The 20108-nt window shown below is 36.1% G+C and overlaps 1 protein-coding gene across 1 annotated transcript; it reads right to left on the minus strand.

Annotated features, from left to right (window-relative positions):
- Window positions 1-940: 940 nt before the first annotated feature.
- LGSN (lengsin, lens protein with glutamine synthetase domain) lies at window positions 941-18008 on the minus strand. Its single transcript, XM_027852897.1, is given in 4 exon segments — window positions 941-2140; window positions 4965-5143; window positions 13873-14773; window positions 17997-18008. Coding segments are annotated over 4 exon segments (2292 nt in total).
- Between the last annotated feature and the right edge of the window lie 2100 nt (window positions 18009-20108).

The raw sequence follows: 20108 nt of genomic DNA on the forward strand, positions 1-20108 counted from the left end.
CTTGTCTTCTCTTGTATGTGTGTACTGTATTTAGACCTTTAAAAGATTAAGCTATGCCTCTAAGTTAAGTGTTAATTCAATACCTAAGGAACAATCAATAAATGTTTTTGCCTTTCTGACAACACAAGGAAAGTATGCAAACTTATCTCCTAGAATTTAATCCTCTTTCCTTTAACTTTATCTTGTATTTTCAGTATGTTTGTTACTAAAGGGTTTTTTGCCTTTTTTTCTAACCAAACACACCAGTCATTTCAGTCTGTATAAAATCAAATGATGTCATATTTAAGAAGTTACTGATCAGAAAATTATAGACTCCTAGAGCTGAGACGGATATCAAAGGTCATCTTGTCCCGGTTCTCTCTGGTGTGCTAATCCCTTCTACAACACACCTACAGCAACCATAATGGAGGAAAATGGAAAGTATTTGGACTTTTTTTTTTCCATTGGTCATCTATTTTTGGCCATTGATTTGTGAGAGATTATAGGATGCTATGATCATACATTTAGAGGTAAAAGAGACTTCTGAGGCCATGTGATCCAGCCCCACCTCCCTCATTTTACAGATGAGAAAACTTTCGCCCAGGGAGCTTTAGTAACTTAACTAGAGTCCCACAAGGCCTTTTTCTGGTCTCCATCCCTCATCCCTACAGCAAATGTTAGTGTTCTCTCCCTCTTGTAATGACTTTATATAACAGTTTTTATTTATTTGTCCACATATTGTACCTTCAAAACACCACCCTCCTCCCATTAGGACCTGTATTCTTTGAAGACATTACACTTGAAAACATTTTTTGTTTGTGTCTCTGATTATCTCAGACCTAGCAGAGGACCTTATAAATATTAGTTATTTTTAATAATCATTTGCTGAATTGAATTATTGAATCTTCAGGTATTTAAGCAGTCATAATGTATTTGAAAGAAGGGAGAAGTTAAGTGTCTTCTAAATAAAATACTCTAGGAATTTATTTCTTTCTGACTCAGTTTCTTCATTTTCCAACTCATATTGCTTCATGGCAACAAAATAATGGATAAAGGTGTCTCCCAGAGCCTCCCGCAGACATTTATCTTCTTCAAGTGCCACTAGCGCATCTTCCAGTTTTAGAGGGATTTCTGAAGGTTGTAATTGAACAAAGTTTTCACTGTCATCAGGACCATCCAAGAAACTATTCCCACTTTGTATTCCATCCAAACCAGCAGCAATGGTAGCAGCAAGTACAAGATAAGGGTTTGCTGTGGCTGAACCCAGTTTGTTTTCTATTTGAGTACCTTTCTCATCATGACACTTGATATTATAGGAACAGCTATTATCATTATACCCCCATGTTGGGGCCACACATTCCTTTGGTTCTTTATAATCCACAGAATAGCGCTTTCTGCAGCTGACAGCAGGTGCCATTAGACAGCTGAGAGCAGCAGAGTGCTTTAAGAGCCCTGATAACCACTTTTTCCCAATGTCTGTAAGTTGATGTACCCTGGAACCAGTGGAAAACAAGTTTTTCCTCCCACTGGTGTCCCACAGACTATGAGTCAGAGTTCCTGAATTGTAAAATCCTGTCTCAGTGAAAAAGCTGGCTAGATAATTATGCTTCTTTGCCACTTCTTTGCTACCTGTCCTGAAGGTGAAGGCATTATCTGCTGAAGTAATGCCAAATTCTGGCCAAAAAGTCATTTCCATCTGACCAGGCCCAATGGAAGAAGAGAAGCTCTCGATATTGACGCCCATGTGATACATTCCATCAACAAGCTCCTGAATGAAGAGCTGGTCATGACTGCTTAGTAACATTCCCATGGGAAAGGATATTGTCTTTGAATCTATGACTTCAGCAACACCATAAATGCAGAATTCATAGGTGAAGGCAGAATGCAGAGAAAAACCATTGTCCTGCAGATGATTCAGCTGTTGTTTGGCAATGTGTCTGGGAGAGGTCAATAGAGGGTTGCCCATTATGGTAAAGGGATCGCATATCACTCTGGCTGTTCTTTCAACCCATGGCAGTGGTTTAAAGGTTGATAACTCTGGAATCAGGATGATGTCACTATTAAAACTGGCTACATTTAGATGATCCACTCCACTGTCTTTAGGATTCAGAGTCAGCTCAAGATAACCTCTGGGTATGGAAATACCATGGATTGCTTTTTCCTAAATAAGAGGGAATGTTATGGAGTAGTTGGGATTAGAAACTTGCAAGCTGAAGAAGAAAGAGTTATGGAAAAAGTTTGCTAATATAATATAAAAGATAACAGATTTGTACATTATTACGTTCTAGATTTTAAAAAATCTATTACCATGGTTTACACACACGCACACACACACACACACACACACACACACACACAAAGTTAAAATGGGTCTTTATAACACTCAAGCCTTAGAACCCATCCTGGTTCATCTGAAAGTTATAAAAACAGTTCTAGAATCAAGAAAATTGGGTTCTAGTCCTGGATCTACCACTTACTACCTGTGACCCTGTACAAGTTATTTCATCTCACTGAGCATCAGTTTGCTCATCTCTAAAATGATAAAGTTGGATTAGATGGCCTTGAGGCCCCTTTCAGCTCTGTATCTATGGAACCTATGATTTTCATCTTTTCAAAACCATTGGGAATATTTTTTCCACCAACTTCACATAAATAAGATTTAAAAAAAATCAATAACATTTCTATTTAGGAACTATTTCCCTTGTCTTTCTTAAGGGCTCAAAGGCAGGGCTCAAAGCATGAAAGTTTCAAAAGTGCCTTTTAATGGAATGTATGATTTTGTTTATTTTACCTCAAAATTACAACCAGACTGAGATAATATTGATATATCCATTGGATTTGAATTATCCTTAATGTTTCACTAAATTTGATTAGAGCTGATCACCTATTTGCAAGTCTATCTGCATAGATTTCCATCTATGGACTGTCATATATGAAATACTCTTTTTGCTTTGTTAGCACCTCTTCGCCCACCTTTGATTTGGCACTTATTGACAAGTATAGGCTAATTGTAAAGTAGGGATAGGATTTGGACCTGTAATTTCATAGGCGTAATATATCTTATACCCATCTCCTTATAAGTAGTCTTATTGCCACCAGCCTTGTTCAGACTACATTTTTAACCTATATAAGCTTATTTTCTTTTAAAACAACAGGAGTTCTCTATTAAAATGAAAGGTATCATTGTGTGTAGGTACTCACTTTATCAAAGCAGATCATATATAACCCCTTCAAATCTTAGTTTTGTTGTTGTGGTTATTCAGTCATTTGAGTTATGTCTGACTCTATATGACCCCCATCTGGGGTCTTCTTGACAAAGATACTGGAGTGGCTTGCCATTTCCTCTTCTAGCTCATTTTACAGATGAGGAAACCGAGGCAAACACCATTAAGTGACTTGCCTAGGATCACATAGCTAGTAAGGGTCTGAGGCCAGATTTGAACTCAGGAAGATAAGTCTTCCTGACTCCAGACTTGACTCTATACCCACTGTGCCACCATTTCTTAGTATTATTCATGCAATGTTGTGGTCCCCCCAGAAAAATCATCCCATGGCTAGCCTTCTAGCAATATACCTCTCCAAATTCAGTGAGGCTACTTCTCAGACAACAGATTGTGCAAAAGTCACAAGACATTTCTCATTAAGTAGAACCTGTCAGAGCTTATCTTCCACTTCAGCAATAAACAAGGGTTTGATGGAGCCAGCTTGGACTGTAGATGGTTGTTAAATTTTCACCTCAGAAGACAGCAAATACAACAAATAAGGGGTTGATTTATTATGTTGTTGACTATCTAAATTTAAGAATGTAGTGGAGAAAATGTGGATTAAATAATGAGATTAAACTTAACAGTGTATTGTGTGAACATTATTTTCAGAGAGGTAGAGTTAATCAACATTTACAAGCACATCCCTGAGAACACACAGCAATAAGATACTGGGGTAAGGATCGTGGGATCATAGAAGTATAGATTTAGAGCTGCAAAGTACCTTAGAAATCATCTAGTGCAAACCCTTTATTTTACAAATGAAAAAAGTAAGAACCAAAGAGAGTAAATGACTTGCTTCAAGGATCACACAGGTATTAAGTGGCAGAGCTGGATTTGAATTCAGATCTGACGATAGGTGCAGTGCACTTTCTACTGCACTAGGCTTTATGGAAGATTCTTTATCAACAATTAACAATAAATTTGTTATAATCTGTTTTCCATTAACCCTATATCAGACCCTTTATACAAATAACAATTATACATTATAGTGATATCCTACAAGATAAGAAAAAAAGACTAATTTGAACTCAGAATATTTAACTCCTATTCTTGCTCAGAAATTGCTGTATGATATAATTGAGGGGTGGGAAGGAGGAAGAGGGTTTGCTTTGTTGTCTGATTAACGCTGTTACTCCTTCAGTAAATCAAAAGGATATGGCAGAAACCATATTCCAACTTAATCTCAACACCATTTTGGGGTGGGGGATACAGGGAATGTACAAATATTTGTTTCTTAGAATATAACGTCTCCAAATATTTAATACTATCCAGAGACTAATACATTTTCTAATCATAATTAATAGCTAAAAGGGGATAGTCTTATTTTTCAAAAATTTGTCTCATCATCTTGTTTCTTTTGATAATTGCTCTTGGGTCTCCTCTTGTAATTTACTCATGCCAAATAAAATATAATCTTCATGATTGTGGTGAGCTAGGAAAGATAATTCTGTAGAGATAAATTATTCAAGGCAAAAGAACTAAAATTCCCATCCTAATTTATGTTGTACTTCTGCCAGGCTAAAGAAGAGGCATTCTAAATTGAGGGGATATATTTAGATCCTGGGGAAACATTTGTGAGCTTGGGAAAAGGCTTAGGAGAGAAACTGAGTGAATGCTTGAATTCAAGTTTGAATTGCTTTAGAGATTGCAAGAAATAGATATAATTTACCTACTAATGGTCATAGTTACATAAAATTATAACTTTAATATTAAACTTACTGGAAAAAAACGAGCTGGAATGCTCTTGGACCTGGATACTCCATGTAAGTCTGTTGCTTCAAATCGGACAAAATGTATATTATCTCTGGCCATCTCTTGTTTAATGTGTTCCACTCTGGAGAACAAGGGAAGTGGGATGTGAAATCTAGGGTTGTTGGTATCATTCTCCTCGGTATCACCTATTAAAAAAATTGAGTTCAAGTTATTGAGTGATAAAAGATTTTGCCTATGAATAACTTTACTGTGAAGAATGAGGGACCTGAGAGTAACATAAATGTAGTCATTAGGACTGTTATATTCTCAGACATCCAGAAGATAGCTATTGAGTGTAGATTCATTATTTCATTTCCTATAATCAGAGGCCTTCTTTCTTGCCCCCACAGCCCCATACATCTTCCCAACTGTGCTGTCTCAGAACAGTCTAAGAGGCTTTTTATCACTTTTGCCTAGTTGGGAGTTAACACTATTTGCATAAGTGTATACCATTACCATATGTAGGTGCTTACACAAATGCCCTTGTTTATGTAAATGAGAATAAATTTACATAAATACACAACCTTGACACCTTGCGTGTCTCTATTATGATGAATATCTTTTAAAAGATTTTGAGCTTCCTTCAAGACCTGAGAAGAGCATACTAAAAGTTTGCTTAAGAATAGAGTTGGGTTTGTTCATTTTCCTTTAGTGAGATCACACCCTGCAAAGCCTTTTTTCTACCTTCTACATATATGATATCAAAAGTACTTTAAACAGGAAAATGATTTCAAGAAGAAGGAATATTTATTTACTGGATAATACTGGCCACCACCAAAAATACTCAAAAGAAAGAAATGAATGCCAAATTTATAGCAGGTAAGGCTGAATCCTTAAGATAAAACAGAAATACTATCCCATGCAAAAGCCTTTTGACCAAATATCAGAGAAATGAATTACTGAAAGGTCTGACTCACTTTCTACAACCCCAATCTAACCTGTGCACCAGGCGTAGCCAGTGCAAACAACCTCACAGTCTTATTTCTCTAATTTCTTGCCCTGGGCATCCTTGTCCAGTTCCTTCATAGCAATGACTCAATCTGAACATCTTCCTATCCCATAAGAAGCAGAAAACATTGATTCTATACAGACCAATGAAGGAAAGGGAGTATAACTGGGGGAGTGGAGACCAAAGACATGGTCATCCAAAGCTGACTAGAGAGGAAGGAGCTCCATGATCAAGGAAAAGGGGCCTACAAACCTACCTTTATTCATTCCTTACCCATGGAATTTAATCTGGGCAGGGAACCAACTGAACCCCCACATCCTCCAAGACTATAAGACTAAGCACACTCAGCCTTGGGGATCTGTAAAGAGAAAAAGTGCATGCAAGCCCAGTGGGAGGAGGAGGGATCAAAAATGGGGAGGAAAACTAGAAACAAGCTGTTAAGAGTATAAGAAAAAGACTGAAAATCAAAATTCCAAGAAGAAAAAAAGGTCAAATATAAGCTTAATATTCAAGCAAGTTAACAGTAAGATTTTCTTAAAGTATAAAATGAGTAAAAATTCAAAACAGAATTGAAAAAGTATAATACTGTGATGGAAAATGAACCAAAAACCCTCCACCGAAAAGAGGGATTCTATGGAGGTAAAAAAACAATAACATAAAACTCCAGAACAGTTCAAAAAAGGAAATAATACTTTTAAAATATAGTAAGATGGATATTACATCAGGAATCAGACATCTCAAAGCTGAATTAATGAATACAATCAACAAAATAACAACTTATAATACATAATTGCAAAGGTCTTCTAAGTACCAAACACTCTAAAAATTTTAAATATTGAAACGGAAGAAAAAATGGCACAAGAGAAGCAAAGGACAACAATTTTTAAAAATTCTTTATCAGCCAAGGCAATTGACCAAGAAGACAGAATGCACAAAACTAAAAGATAAAAACATGATCAATTTTAAAATTTGAATATCATACTATAGGAAGCAATACAAGAAAACAACCTCGGGTTTTTTAATACAGATGACAAGGTATTGATTAATTGAATCCACAAATTGCTACCAAAGAAAAGCCTCATGGTTGAAACTCCAAGGTATAGGATGGTTAACTTTCAAAATTAAAATTCCAAAATAATAAAGTTTTCAAGATGTTGGGCTGTGAAAGAATTTCAATTCAAATAGGTCAAGTTAGAATATAGAACTCAACAGAATACTACAAGAAGTAAAGGACCTCAAGACATTTCCCCAAAATAGCATACCCTGAAAAGTCAAGCCTTATCATCTTTGGGGGAAAAAATTGCCCTTTGAAGAAAGAAAGCCAGTTAAGGCAATCACTTAAAAAAAATAGAACAAAAAAAAAAAGAAAGAAAAGAAAAGAAAACGAGTTTAGCAATTGATTTACAAAGTCCAGAGAGATAGAACCAGAGAGGTAGAGTGAGAGAAAGACAAAAACTTATCACAATGTCAATGTTCTTTGACCCAGAAATCCTGCTGCTACATCTCTATTCCCAAAGAGGTCAAAAGAAAAATATTCATTGAAGTACTTTTCGTGGTAGCAAAAAATTGTAAATAAAATAGGTGGCCATCTAATTAGCCCACCAAATTAATGTAATGGGATTTTGTTATTATAAAAAACAACAAGCATGAGGAATTTAGAAAAACAGGATAAGACCAAGATCTTCTATTTACTACCTGAATGACCTTGGGCAAGTTTTTTAACCTCTCTTTGTCTCAGTTTCCTCATCTATAAAATGAGGAAGTTGAACTAGATGACTCTTATGTTCCCTTCCAGTTCTTAATCTATAATCTTATGACTTGCAAAAATTAATGAAGAGTGAAACAGAACTAGGAAAATGATATACATGATGACTTGGTTATTCTTCTTGTTCAGTTGTGTCCTACTCTTCATGACCCCATTTGGGGTTTTCTTGCAAAGATGCTGGAGTAGTTTGCCATTTCCTTCTCCAGTTCATTTTGCAGATGAGGAAACTGAGGCAAACAAAATTGCTTTTCCTGACTTCAGGTCCAACACTCTATCCACTGGCTACCTAGCTGACTACAATAAAACAAAACTGAATTCTGTGTGGTTATATGGATCAATCTTGACTCTGGGAAAGAGATGAAGAAATGCACTTCCACTTTAAATTTAAAAGTGTGGAACTATGAGTACAAAATGTTATTTAACTTGTCAAATGTAGTCATTGTGTTGGCTAGTTTGGCTTAATTTTTTTTTTCTCTTCTGTGTTTTGTGGAGAAACTCATTGGGTGGGGGAATAAGAGACTAATTTCAGAAACAACTTTGTATGAAGACAAAAGGTATGAATACATCTTTTTATGATTTTTTAAGTAGGCTAATGAACATGATTTCAAGAAGGAAATACTATCAAATAAAAAATAGAGAATAATTCATTTTAAAATAATAAATGTAAATAAAGCAGTACCTTGAGAATAATTATTAATAAATATGCTATAAATCAGAATTGTAAAACCAAAATGATTTCAAAATCAGAATCAAACAATCTGAGCCATCTAGTTTAAACTATAGCTGAACAAAAAAAATTCTTCTACAATATACATAACAGTCAGCTAGCCTTTGATTGAAAGCCTCTACTAAAGAAACCTCCAATATATAGAATGATTTTACATATATACATATTTGTTTCTAACGGTAGCTATCTCTAGGGTGGGGGAAAAGGGGAAAGGATGAAGAAAAAAGAGAAAAAAGAAATTTATATAAAAACTTTATTATATATTGTACATAATAGATTTGCAGTTTCATGTGCAATCATTTTTATTCTGTTATTGAAATGCTTGTTTTATTTCATAAATTAAAAAGAAAAAAATTAAGTTTAAAAAAGAAACAAGAAACCTCCAAAGACAATCCATTCCATTCTTTGCCATCCCTAATCAGTAGCAAATTTTTCCTTACATTAGGCTGAAATTTGTCTCCTGGGAGCTTGCATCTATTTTTCCTAGTTCTACCCATTAGGGCCAAAAAGAAGATCCAATCCCTTTTCCACAACTTAGTGGAATACTTAAAGATAACTACCATATTCCTCTTAAGTCTTCTCTTTTCCAGGCCAAACATCCCTGTTTCCTTCAAATGATCCTCATGTGGCATAATCTGTAGATGATTCTCTATCTTGGTTGGTCTCCTCTAGATCTATAGGGCTACTCTTGTCCAACACCTGATTTTGCAGATGGGAAAAACAAGGCCCAAATATGTTAAATATATTGCCCATGATCATGTAGCTAACAACGATAGAGCCAATATTTACTAGTCAAGAACTCCTTAAAAATATAAGCATATGTTTCATAAATGCTCCAATATCTTTATTTTGATATATCTGTGATCCCATTAATATTGGTAGTCTCTTCAGATAGTACAAACTGTAACCTGTCCATGCCTTCTCAACCTATGTGACTCTTGTCCATACCCTTTAATAAATCCACCATAGGTGATCTACCCAACCTTCTGAGTCTCTCCCTCCAGATCTCTTGACATTACATGAGTACAAACGTAACATTAGAATTGTCTTTGTTCTTACTACACGAACTACCTATGTCCTTTTCAGGTCATACATTTTCTTTAATGCAGGGAATGGAATGGAAAAGTATTTATTAAGCACCTACTATGTATGTTATACAGAGCAATTTACAAATATTATCTCCTTTGATCCTCACAATAAACCTGAGAGACAAGTGCTATTATTATCCCTATTTTTCAGTTGAGGAAACTAAGGCATACAGAAATTAAGCAACTTGTCCAGGATCATTCATTGTTGTTGAATTGTTTCAGTCATGTCCTATTCTCCATGACTCCATTGGGGATTTACTTGACAAAGATTCTGAAGTGGTTTGCCATTTCCTTCTCTAGCTCTTTTTACAGATGAGGAACTGAGGCAAACAAGGGTAAGTGAATTGCCCAGGGGCACATAGCTAATTAATGTCTGAGGCTAGATTTTAACTCAGGTCCTCCTGACTCCAGGGCCAGTGCTCTATCCACTGAACCCCACTTAGCTGCCCAGGATCATACATCTAGTAAGTATCAGAGGGAAGATTTGAACTGTGGTTTTTCTGACTCCTGGACCAGCACTCTAGCTACTGTACTACCTAGTTGATAGTGTATTTTATATTGCTTTGTACATACAATTCATCATGTTTAATGTGCTGTAATAGGCAAGCTATTTATGCCCATTATTCATTCAATGTAGTAAACACTGATTAAACACTATTTAAGAAACCATGCAAGGTTCTAGTGATATACAGACAAAAATAAAATAGTATTTGTTCTCAAAGAGCTATATTCTCCTGGAAAGATAAAACATGTACAAGTAAATAAAGTACATGGAAAATAATTTCAAAAGGAAGAGAATCCCAATAACTGGAGGGAGGAAGAGGGCGTTGTACAAATCAAGAAAAGCCTTATTTAGGAGGATGCAGCTGAGTTGTGCTTTGAAGAAAATTAGGGACAAAAAGAAAGCATCATGTGTGAAGAAGAGATAGTTGGCCAGTATGGCTAGACTATAGAGAACAGGGAGGTTAATAATGTGTAACTATAGTTGTCTCTTCCACATCATGACTTCTTGACTTTCCTCATCACATTTTCAATATATCACAGATCGGCATAAAAAAATCAAATGGGAATTTTTTGGTAGTTTTGCAGAAGTTGCAGATGACACATGGAAGCCAGCAGACAACACAGAAAAAGTTTAGAAACTCAGAAATGCATAAAATATATGTAGTGTATTGTATAATATCAACATATTTTATCTTTTAATACTACAATAATTCAGACTAATAATTCAGAAGGGAGGGCCAAAAAAATTTATGTGAATTTACCAGATGATGGAGGTACCACATCCCTAACTCCAGTAATGTGGAAGGGATAACTGTATTGGAAAAGTAGTGAGGGGTCAAATTTTTAAGGGTAATAAATGACAAACAAAGGAGTCTGTACTTGATTCTCAAGGTAATAGAGAGTGAATATAATTTATTGAGTGGAGAGGGTAATGTTGTCAGACCTATGCTTCAGAAAAATCATTTTGTTAGCTATGTAAAGGATGAATCAGCAAGGGACACTTGAAGAAGATAGAATAAGTATGCAAGAGGTGATAAGGACCTAAACTAAGGTAGTAGCTATGGGAGTTTAAAGAAGGTAAATTATCTGAGGGATGTTGAGGAGATAGAAATTACAAGTTTAGATTTATGCTATTAGTAGATAGTAGATAAGTAGATAAATCAGGGTGTTGGAAGAATGGTACTGCCCTCAGCATAAATAGAGAAGTTCAAGAGAAGGGTAGGAATAGGAGGTGGGTTAAAAAAATGAGTTATGTTTTGAGTATGTTGAATTAGAGATGCCTATAGAACATTCAGTTTGAAATGTCTAAAACTTAGTTCATGATATAGGACTGGAGCTAAGGAGAGCAACTATAAATTTGGGAGTCATCTTCAATAGAGAAGATAATTAAACTCATAGGAGCAAGTGAGATCACCAAGTGACAGAGTGTACATGAAAAGTAAAGAGAAGAAAACCCAGGACAGTGCCTTCAGGTACACTCAAAGTTATTAGGCTTCAGATGGTTGATAAACCAGTGAAAAGAAGGATCAGGCAGGCAGAAGGAAAACTAGGAGAGAGCAGTGTCATGAAAACCTAGAGGGGTGATAGTATCTAGGAGAGCATGGCTAACAACTTCAAATGCTACAGAGAGGTCAAGAAGGTTAAGTACTAAGAAGAGGTAAATAGATTTGGCAATTAAGAGAGCACTGAGAACTTTGGAGAGAGTAGTTTCTGTTGAGTGATAAGGTTGGAGGTCATATTGATGACTGTTAAGAGTGACAGAAGAGAAAGAAGAGACACTAAATGTTAATGGCCTCAAAGAGTGAGGCTGAGAAAGGAGGAACCACAGCAAGCAGGGAGGGAGAGATCTAAGTTTTGTAAGGATCAGGGAGACTTGGCCATATTTGTAGGAAGCTAGGAATGATCCTAGCTTTCATGTGTCATCTGCAACTTCTGCAAAACTATTCGGGAGAGACTGAAAATGAAAGGAGGCAAGGGAGGGAAGGAGAGAGAGAAAGAGGGAGAGGATGATAGTTGGGGAAATCTACTGAAAAAAATGGGACAGTTTATTATCATTTTTTTCTGATATATACAAAATAGTTTTAATTGCTAAATTTCATTTTCAGATAATCAGATTCCAAAATATCTTAAATGGTAAGCTATATTTTGTCAGGGTTTTTCTGAAGGTATTACTTAGTATCTTATTCTAATAAAGTACAAGTTCAATATTTCACCATGATGTGAAGGAAATTCTGAATTCACAAATAAGATAAGTATGATGGTTTCACCAAGCTGTCAGGACTTCAAGGACAGAATTTACTATTAGCTATAGAGTATAAACTGTATACTATAGAATTAGACTGTTAGACTATGTCTATCCAATGTTTTCTCAGCTACACAATTTTTGGCATATATACATACAGAGGTAGAAACAGAACAACTTTATTACTTAGAGCCTAGAATCAATATATTATAATGGGTAATCACCATAAGTCTGTCTACTGACTGTAAAATGCTTGTTGACTGACTGACTGGTGAATTGTTCATGGATGGAGAGGAGAGGAAGGACTTCAACTAATGAATAGTGGAGACCAAGTACAGCATACAGGGATTACAATGAGAGTCAGTATGGTGTCGTAAGTAGAGTAATGGACCTAAAGTCATAAGGATTTGGGTCCAAACCCTGACTCAGACTCATACTAGGTATGGGACCCTAAACAAATCACTTAATCTCTCTATGCCTCAATTTCCTCATCTATAAAATGAATGGGTAGGACTTGGACTTTAAGGTCTCTTCCAGCTTGAAATCTATGATCTTATGATGTTATCCAATCTACAACAGGGGAAAGAGTATTCACATGAATGAAATCACAGATCTTTGGAGTTAAATTTCTCCTAAACTATTTCTAACTGATGAATATTGTATAAGATCTTACACATGGGAGATCACAACTATGTTTGTATTATGAGCTGCCATAGATAGAGTACATCTTGTCCTGTTTGCACTGGCCTTGTCTAACTAACAAGTAAGAATCATCATTAGATGGTCTGGAATATATCTCAACAAACAAGGTAGTGCTCTGATCTGAAGCTTTTTCATCAAATATAAGAATCTAGCCAATCTATTTTTGTTTTTATAGCATCAACTGATGGGGCTGCATCCTTGTTTAAATTCTTTTGTTTCAAATAAATCATACCTGTTAGTAACAATTAAGCCCTTTGGTCAACACTTCCCAAATGGACAAGATGAATAGCATGAAGGTAATTACAAGCTTTGTGGTTCATTTGTTTTCTTTACAATGCTGTTCATATTCAACGTTCTTGCATTCCAACCACCTCACAGGACTAATAAATTAAATCAATGTGCCTTCATGGGAGTAGTTTTACTGCTGGAAATGTTTAAGGGGAAGAAAAGGAAATATAAAAAAAATCACAAAGCTTTACAGCAACTGGAAGACCTCAGAGACATGTTGTCTTTGTTCAGTTAAAATGAAGAAATATTTCAGTTATATTGAACAAGATGTGACCACTTGTAAATGGCTATTTGGGGGACAGGTGGTAGGTCTTCATAATCACCTGCTGCCACGAAAAGGGAACAAGTACACTTTGGTGAATATAACTGTGTAACCGACCCTGTTATCAAACATATTTATACCACTGTCACTTAGAATCACAGAATATTAGACATGGAAAAGACCTTAGAGATCAACTAGGCCAACCACCTCACTTTGCAGGTCAGAAAACTGAGGTTTCCTGACTCCTAGAAGTACTCTGCACCACACCATACCACCTCCAAATTAAGGAGACATAACTTTAACAAGGACATGAAAGGCATACCAAAATTGAAAATCTTGTATTCTTACCAATATGACTGGTGGTGGAGTCAAATTCAAGATCTGGTTTACTCCCAGTTGTCCGGGTGGGTGTTGTTTTTATTCCAGTGGGCTGCTCTTCTGGGCCACCTGTTTGCTGTTCCTCATATTCCACAGAAATGGGTCTTAGGATTGGCTTGTTTGGCATTCCTGTTATATCTTTATGTACATGGCTTAGCTTTGGGTCTTCTCTATGATGAAGGCAAAACGTCTTGAATGTCTGCCATTGTTTTGGCTTTGTCATTGTTTGCTTGCAAGGTTTGGGCAGGAATACCCAGGAAGATAGTATGTTCTTGGGCTTGCTTCCATTTCTATTTAGATTAATGCCTAAGGAACACTCTGGAAGTAGAGTTTCAAGCTCTTGCAGACTTGATCTGGGCATTCCAAGGTAAAAAGAAAATGCTTGCTTTACACTTTTATCATGGTTTCCCAAATGCTCAGTTGCTATCTCTGTCTCCATTCTCTGAGAAGCATCCTCATTGTCAGCTCTGACTCCCTCAGGTTCATTTTCCCTCATTGCTGCTCCTTCTTTACCACCTTTGAGATTAGTCTCCATCTGCCTTAGTTGATTGTTTTCATATATTTCTTTAATAACTCCAGATTTGCCATTTTCCAGACTTGCTACTTGAGAATAATTTTTATTTCTTTCTTCTTCTGGTTCCTGTTGTTCAGGAGGAATGCAAGCTGTTTGCTGAAGAGGTGGACTAACTTGAGTCTGTAAATGACCACATGCTATTGGGAGATCACAGTTGTCTAAGATACCTTCTGAGAAGGATATATCCATTTCTCCTAATGGAAAGGAAATGAACTTTTTGCTAACTTTATTTTCTTATCTTCTTATTTTAGATATCCAGCTGCCATCAACTTCTTCCTCTTCACCTCTTGCTGTGTCCTGTAATCAATAAACAGAGTCAACACATTGCCTGGAAAAGAGACATAGATGCAGAAATGCAATAGAGATTGAAAGTCAGATTCTAAAATAGGTATTACTTTTCCTCAAAATTAATAAGTGCAATATCAGGCTATTTTATATATTCATGTCACTTTTCTTTCCCTTTCTTCATATCCCCATCACTTAGCACAATGTGGTTAACTTTTTTTTTCTGGAGATGAAATGATATTAAGAAAATTAAGCTTATTTGTTATCTGTATATTAATATTTAAACCTTCCACTCTGTTGCCTCATTGTATTGCAAAGGTGATTCTGCATTCTAATGAACTTTGAACGTAGAATATAAGCTCTGGCTGACCATAATGAGTTGAAAAGCTTTGAATATGAGTCAAGTAACCATACCTCAATGTGACCACTGAGGACCAGCCAAAGTTGGTTCTGCAGGTCATCACCAAGTCAGACTTAATGTGATAAAGTATTCAGTCACGGCAACTTTCTAGTTACTAAGTTGTAGCCAGGCTGTAAAAAGATCTGGTAAAATGAGTTCCTACGCTGACAAAATCACATATCCCTAAACCATTAAAAGGTATATTTAAATCGTATCACAAATATTAGTGTGGCTACAATAGCTTTGAAAGTTTGATTGCTTATCATGACAATTAGATGGTATGTAAATTCTCTTCAAAATCAACATCTTTGATCCTTTGGAATGCCAATGTCGATTCTGATATACAAATTAACTATCAGCATTTGAATTTATTTGGACTGTGAAAAAGTTTAATAATGGTTATACATGACTAATGTGGAAATATTATTAATATGATTGTACATGTATAACCTATATCAGATTGCTTGCCATCTTGGGGAGGGGAAGGAAGGGAGAGAGAAAAAAGTTTGGAACTCAAAATCTTATAAAAGAGAATGTTGAAAACTTTCATTACATGTAATTGGAAAAAATATATAATAAAAATTAATTTTTCAATTTTTTTAAAAACAATGGTTATAAACTGATGTTCTGATATTATTAGAGTGGTAAGGGCCATGATAGACATCTTCTTCAACCCATACCAGAACAAGAATCCCTACTACACCATTCCTGACAAGCGGTCATGCAACCTATCCTTTACTTAAAACTTCCAGTGAGGAAGAACTTCCACCTCTTTTTTTGGGAGGGAAGGGTGAGGCAATTGGGGTTAAGTGACTTGCCTAGGGTCACACAGTTAGTAAGTGTTACGTGTCTGAGGCTGGATTTGAACTCAGGTCCTCCTGATTCCAAGGCTTATGCTCTATCCACTGCACCACTTAGCTGCCCCAAACTTCCACCTCTTAAGGAAGCCCATTCCACCCCTGGATAGTTCTCATTTTCAGAAGGTTTTCCTGATATCAAGCCTAGATTTGGTTCTTCAATTAATTGCTCCTAGTTCTGTCTTCTGGGGCCAAACAGAGAAAGTCTAATGCCTGTTCTACAAGACTGTCCTTTAAATACTCAAAGAGAGCAATCGTATTACCTTTGAGTCTTGTCTAAACTAAACATCTTCATTTTATTCAACTAGTCCTTATTAGATCCAAAATGTGGTTGTTATGGTTTTAGATCTGGCCTGTGATTTCATTGATATAGAGAATTCCTAATGGGAAAATTTTCTCTGCCCACAAAAGGCAGGACCTGCTCTACAACTTATAGTCTTAAAAAGTCGCCTGTAGCATGGAGAAGTTATGTGACTTTTGTGTGGCCCAGAGTCACACATCCAGCAAGTCACAGAGGCAGGATTTGAACTAATTCCAAGACTAGCTCTTTATCAAGTGTCCAACACTGCTTCTCATATCAAGCTTTCAAAAAATAGAAAATGAGAGTAATTAGAATAAAGTAGCACCTTAAAGTTTACAAACTATATGCATGCTCAGAAGAACTCTCCAAAATAAATCCTATCAAAAACAGACACTACCTTATTCTAGTTTGACAAATGGAAAAACTGGGGCTCAGACAGTTTAAATTACTTGCTTTGTTTTGTTTTTAGGCAATTGGGGTTAAGTGACTTGCCCAGAGTCATACAGCTAGTAAGTGTCAAGTGTCTGGTCTGAGACAGGATTTGAACTCAGGTCCTCCTGACTTCAGGGCTTCTGACTTCTGGTTCTATCCACTGCGCCACCTAGCTGCCCCCTAAGACTTGCTTAATGTTACACAACTAGTAAGTATTTGAGATAAAATTCAAACCCAGGTCTTCCTAACCCTAGTTCCAGCACTCCACCCACCACATAGCACTTTTCTAACATGGTGGCTTGTACATAGGGATGGGGCAGAACTCCCTCTTATTTCCTTGTTAACACATCTCTGTATTTGCCCTCCCTTCTTTGAAATAACACCTAGTCTTTTGACAAGTTTATGATAATGATAAAATTAGGATGGGGACTGGACCTGTGATTTCATTTGCATGGAGAACTCTTGAAAAAGGAAAAAAAAACACCTTCTACCAACACAAGTCTGTGACTTCTCTGTAACTTATTAGAAAGTTACAAAAAGTCACCTAGGGCACTGAGATGCTAAGTGACTTGCTCAGGTCCCACAGTCAATATATGTCAGAGGCAAGTCTTGAATTCAGATCTCCCTGGCTCCAGGGCCAGTTATCTATACACTATGCCAATGTGTCACTTGAGCATGATAGCTGCTTAATAAATCATTGTTAGATTGGCTTGGATTGAATACTAATAATTGAAGATAATGAGAAAATACATGTGAAAGTGTTTTGGAAATTGTAAATTGGCTAGAATTTACCTCAATTCAAGTAACAACTCCCTAATAATTATAGCCTTTCAACAATGAGAACTGAGGAATGAGAAAAAGCAAGGGAAAGCAAGGTAATAATTAAATAGTAATTTATGTATATCAGAGTCTAAAAACCTCTACTACTCCTTTCGTATGCTAACCTCTCTTGTGCAGAGACCTAGAACAATAGTGTCTAAATCAAATAGAAATGGGGACCATTAATCCACAAATAAGGATTCATGTGGGGCCACATATTAATGCATTTTTTAAAATGTAATTTATCTATGTTTTAATGGATTTTTATTTATTTGTTAAATATTTCCTAATTACATTTTAATCTGGTTTAATAAACACTTGACTGCCCTTGGGTCCCATGTTTAACATCTCTACCACAGAAGACAGCCTGGGTTCTCTCCACACAGTTCTAAAGGCAAAAAAGGACTTTGACTTGTGAAGTAATACCTGAAAGGCCATGCATGGCCTCTTTAGAGAAGGGGAGAAGATTGCTAGAAGAACAAAAATGAGGTGAAAAGTTTAGGAAAATATGGCAAAAACTATTTAAAAATCTCTATTTATAGAAATGGGATATCAATCACCAAGCTCCAACTTCAGAATTAAAAAAGGTAAAAGTGAAAGAGGCCCATTCATGCCTTTATTAATAATGTTTTTCATAATTTTAAGAATGTCTTTTGTTTGAAAATTGAACCATTTATCTTTGAGGACTTATGCTTAGAACAATATGGCACTTCAATAAGATAAAATAAAAGGACTCTTGCTTGACAATGAGGAAAGAGTTAATTTTTTCTGTTGCTTTTTTAATTTTAAATTCATTCATTTATCAAATATTCATTCAGCAAATTAATTCTACATGTCATGTAAAATGAGCCAATTTGTATATGTGCTTGAAGAGAAACAATATTCCTAACCCCATCCCTCTATCCCCACCATTCCCCTATAAGTCCTTGGAGTTAGAGTTTTATTAATATGGCACTAGAGGTATATCTTTGCCACAAATCCTATTACAAAGGTTGGATTTGTAAGGAGGGATTTATTTCAGTTCTCCTTAACCTAAGCTGTTTTATTTTCTTATTTTATGGTGATTAGTCATAGGATATTTAGGCACTTTTTTGACAATCTCTCTGTCAGCTGAAACAGCAGCAAATCTATCTATTATGTAGGACATTGGTCTCTTCAGTGCCATGTATTGTGTTCACCTCAACCTTTCATTTACATTTAGTCACATCTTGCAGGAATCAAATACAGTTCAGTGGAAGGAGTACTTGGGAGGGGGGGAGGGTAAAACACATACAATGCCTTGAAGGATTGAAAAAGTTTATTTAAATAATGTCCCAAAATTCAGTTCAGCTACAACACTCTTGGAGTTTTGTCCTTTCAACATCATTTTAGAATGCTAGACAAACTATGCTGCATGAAATAACTTATTGGTGTAGTGGATGAAGCTCTGGGGTTAGAGTCAAGAAGATTGAAGGTTAAATCCTGCCTCAGAAAATGACTAGCTATGTGACTCTAAGCGTGTCACTCAGCCTCAATTCCCTTATCTGTAAAATAAGCATAATGCTTGGCATAAAGTAGGTACTTAATAAATGCTTATTGACTAACTGACTCTAAGGTTCAACTCCAAATTTCTGATCCAATGATTCTACAAGGAAACAGCCAGAAGTAGAAAGAAATGCATTTTGTCCAACAGTGTGTATATAGTTCATAATGGCAGAGCCAAGAAGCATGCACAAGCCCAGATTGCTAATCCCTAGAACAATTCTCTTTGTATTAGAAAAATCTTTCATTCTTTGAGTTATTCCTTAACATTTGCATTATTCTATGTGAATTAAAATCCTTTGACTGATTTGTTTTATCATCTCTTTAAACCTCATACAATGAAATTTCATTTTGGTTACATGGGTCAAATATTCAACTTAACATTTAGACTTTCTACTTCAGCTTCCTACCATGACGGTCTTATGTTAGACCTCATAATCCATAACACTGGAATTCTCCTTTCTGAACAAAATCTCTAGCTCCATACCTGTTCTACTTCTCTCATACCTCTTTTCCCTTATCATGACCTTTTTAGTTCATAGCTTTTAGCTCTTCCTTATTTTCTCCATCTTTTAGCATTTTTATGGCATTAATTGTATTCCTCACTATTCCTCATATGACCTATGATTATATAAGGAACATCTACAGAGAACACATTAGAGTCTTCAAAGCACATATAGGGCAGGCCATAATCTTTTGATCTCCTTAGAAACTACATTCCCCACAAGTCTGTGTGAGGTCCTTACCCATGAGGACATTTACCTTGCTATAGTATTTTCACAAGTGGATAATGCCAGTACACAGACAGCTTCAAACAGCAAAAATAGGAAAGCTGGGGGGAAAGGGGGAGTGGGAGGACAGGGCATGGACAGCAAGAAGTAAAATGGACATGGAGACAGGAGGCATTCCCTGGGTGGCATATCACTCAGTTGCTTTCTTGCTCCCAAGAGGAAACCATGAGGTCTCTACTGACTTTCAGGTAATTGATGTTCAAAGGGTGTTTCCAAGGCAATTGAG

The sequence above is a fragment of the Vombatus ursinus genome, unplaced genomic scaffold (assembly GCF_900497805.2).
Source record: "Vombatus ursinus unplaced genomic scaffold, bare-nosed wombat genome assembly UNPS02009835.1, whole genome shotgun sequence".
NCBI lineage: Eukaryota > Metazoa > Chordata > Mammalia > Diprotodontia > Vombatidae > Vombatus > Vombatus ursinus.